The sequence below is a fragment of the Vicia villosa genome, unplaced genomic scaffold (assembly GCF_029867415.1).
Source record: "Vicia villosa cultivar HV-30 ecotype Madison, WI unplaced genomic scaffold, Vvil1.0 scaffold7, whole genome shotgun sequence".
Classification (NCBI taxonomy): domain Eukaryota; kingdom Viridiplantae; phylum Streptophyta; class Magnoliopsida; order Fabales; family Fabaceae; genus Vicia; species Vicia villosa.
In genome coordinates this window covers 1,496,835-1,499,136 of record NW_026706810.1, presented here as the reverse complement: position 1 = coordinate 1,499,136, position 2,302 = coordinate 1,496,835, and the positions used below count along the sequence as shown (strand labels likewise).

General features: G+C 39.7%; 1 protein-coding gene across 1 annotated transcript; it reads right to left on the bottom strand.

Moving 5' to 3' along the window:
• Nucleotides 1-431: 431 nt before the first annotated feature.
• On the bottom strand, nt 432-1,984 carry LOC131643130 (uncharacterized). The gene is made up of 3 exons (XM_058913285.1): nt 1,667-1,984; nt 1,290-1,572; nt 432-1,207 (listed from the first exon to the last, which is right to left on the bottom strand). Exons 1-3 carry the CDS (start codon nt 1,982-1,984, stop codon nt 432-434), a joined length of 1,377 nt encoding a protein of 458 aa, XP_058769268.1.
• Nucleotides 1,985-2,302: the final 318 nt, after the last annotated feature.

Here is a 2,302-nt window from a genome sequence, read left to right as displayed (position 1 = left end):
CGAGGGTGAAAAGATAAGGAAAATTGAAGGCAGGTCACGGAGAAAGGCCAAAATGCAGTAGTAACTCGTTCTTGGAGAGCCGTGAAAAATGACGCTGGTGTCCTTATGATGATGCTAGGACCACATGATATTGTGTTGATGGTTGTAATCTCTTAGAATATGTTTTATTTGTTTCCTGTGATGTCGTTTTAATTGTTTCCTGTGTGGTTGTTTTATTTGTGGCTGTCTTTATTTCGATGTCATTGAATGTTGTTTTAGTAATGTGAAATGTTGTTTTAGTTATGTTTAATGTGAAATGTTGTTTTAGTCATTGATGGTTGCAAACTCAATTAAAAAGACATTATATTACATTCATAAAGCTAGTTGAAGTAAACATTAACGAGGCCTATTGGACGGGCCTGCTACATTTGGACATTTACTTCGGATATGGCCTACTTCACGGCATATCCCACACATTCTCTTTTCCTTTTCCATGTCGTCCAATTCGGTTCGAATCCGAGTACTATTTGGGCAACCTCTTTTTTTCTACGCATAGTTCCGTCATGACAAAGAGTAGCTCCTCTATATTGCGGCCAATTGTCTTGATGTGGGAGGATCTGGAAGCTTTGTTGGTAGACTTTAAAAACATGTTGAATCTTGAACACGTCGGGTATGTGAATGGTGTAGTCTTGGCGTATACTTTCACATGCTGCAATCACATGTGAGCAAGGCAAATGGAACGCTTGAAATTTTCCGCAATCACATGTTCTTTTTCGCAGATCAACACCGTAAGTACCAGTTGGTCGACCATCGTTGCGGTTTATTCTTTCGGCCACCATAAAATAGAACCTCTCCCGGTCAAACTGATAAACATTATGACTGCTTGCTTTGTTGACTTCTTCAGTCATCCCCTTGATACATTTGTCTGTAAAAGTTTGGCCTGATGTCAACCTCTTTGTCCATTCATGTCCGTGTTGACCAAATAATGCTCCCATCCGAAAATATGTGGCCGAAAACAAAGACGCTATTGGAAGGTTTCTGATTGCCTTTAGCACAGAGTTCATTGCTTCTGCAAGGTTAGCCGTCATGTGTCCCCATCGTTGCCCTCTATCAAACGCCCTTGCCCACTTCTCCCTAGGGATATTTTCAATCCACTCCAAAGCATCTCTATTTGTCTGACGAATTTCGGTTCTATAGTAGTTGTACGTTGACTCCGTCAATGCATATCCTGTTACAAATAATAAACATGTCAAGAAACCGACAAAGATCATTTGACAAATGTACTTCACAAAGATCAATTAGACTATTACCCATGTTGACGAGTTTTTTACGTAGTTCCTTGTCTCTAATCGCACGCATAAAATTTTGCGCGATATGCCTAATGCAATAGACATGTGAAGACGGAGGATTTTGCCATCCATTTGCAGGATCATCATAGGCACTTTTAATCGATGGATGTCTATCTGATATTAGGCATAGATTGGGTTGGGGTGTCACGTGGCTTCTTAGATTGCGAAGGAAAAAACTCCAAGCATCCTTGGTTTCACCCTCGACAATAGCGAAAGCAATTGGAAAAATGTTACCATTCCCATCCTGCGCCACAACCATCAACAATGTCCCTTTGTACCTTCCATACAACCATGTTCCGTCGACTTGAACAATTGGCTTGCAATAGACGATGGAATACCATCTTATCACCCAACTGGCTTCCTTCATTTGAAAATGCAGGTAACGTTTCCAAGTCTATTATCATTCCAGGAAGATATGTTTTCATTACCAATAACCATCGTGGAAGGTCATTGTAAGATGTCTCCCAGTTTCCATACAAGGATTCTATGGCCTTTACCTTTGCAATCCACGCTTTCCTGTAAGATATATTATAACCATACTTTCCTGTTATATGAGAAATTATGAGCTTTACCTTAATTGATGGGTCGGTGTTAACCAGATCTCTGATGCAGTGAGAGACAATATCTGAGGTAAGTTGTCTATGGTCTTGCGACATTGAAGTGGTTGTGCAGACATGTGGTCCACTCAACTTACCTATCGTCCACTTAGAATTCTTCTTGCGAACTGATGCTCTACATTTGAATTGGCATAGAACCTTTTAGTGATAGGGTGAAGGGTGCGGTAAAATTGAGATGGATCCACGACGAGTTGTATGAGTTAGAAAAACATTCTCAACAAACTGAGGAGGAAAATATACTGCATGCAAAATTATATATCTTAAGTATGATTGCTGTTTTATTTCCTGATAAATCTCATAATGTATTGCATTCTTCTTGGTTCAAATTTGTCAAAGATTTTGATGAATGTGACAAAT

What these genes read in the sequence shown, in the direction of transcription:
- LOC131643130 (XM_058913285.1), bottom strand. Translation starts at nt 1,984, where the DNA reads ATGTCGCAAGACCATAGACAACTTACCTCAGATATTGTCTCTCACTGC. An exon ending in GCCAGTTGGGTGATAAGATG is followed by an intron (nt 1,573 to 1,666) that starts GTATTCCATCGT and finishes GTTGTGGCGCAG; the next exon opens with GATGGGAATGGTAACATTTT. An exon ending in TAAAAAACTCGTCAACATGG is followed by an intron (nt 1,208 to 1,289) that starts GTAATAGTCTAA and finishes TATTTGTAACAG; the next exon opens with GATATGCATTGACGGAGTCA.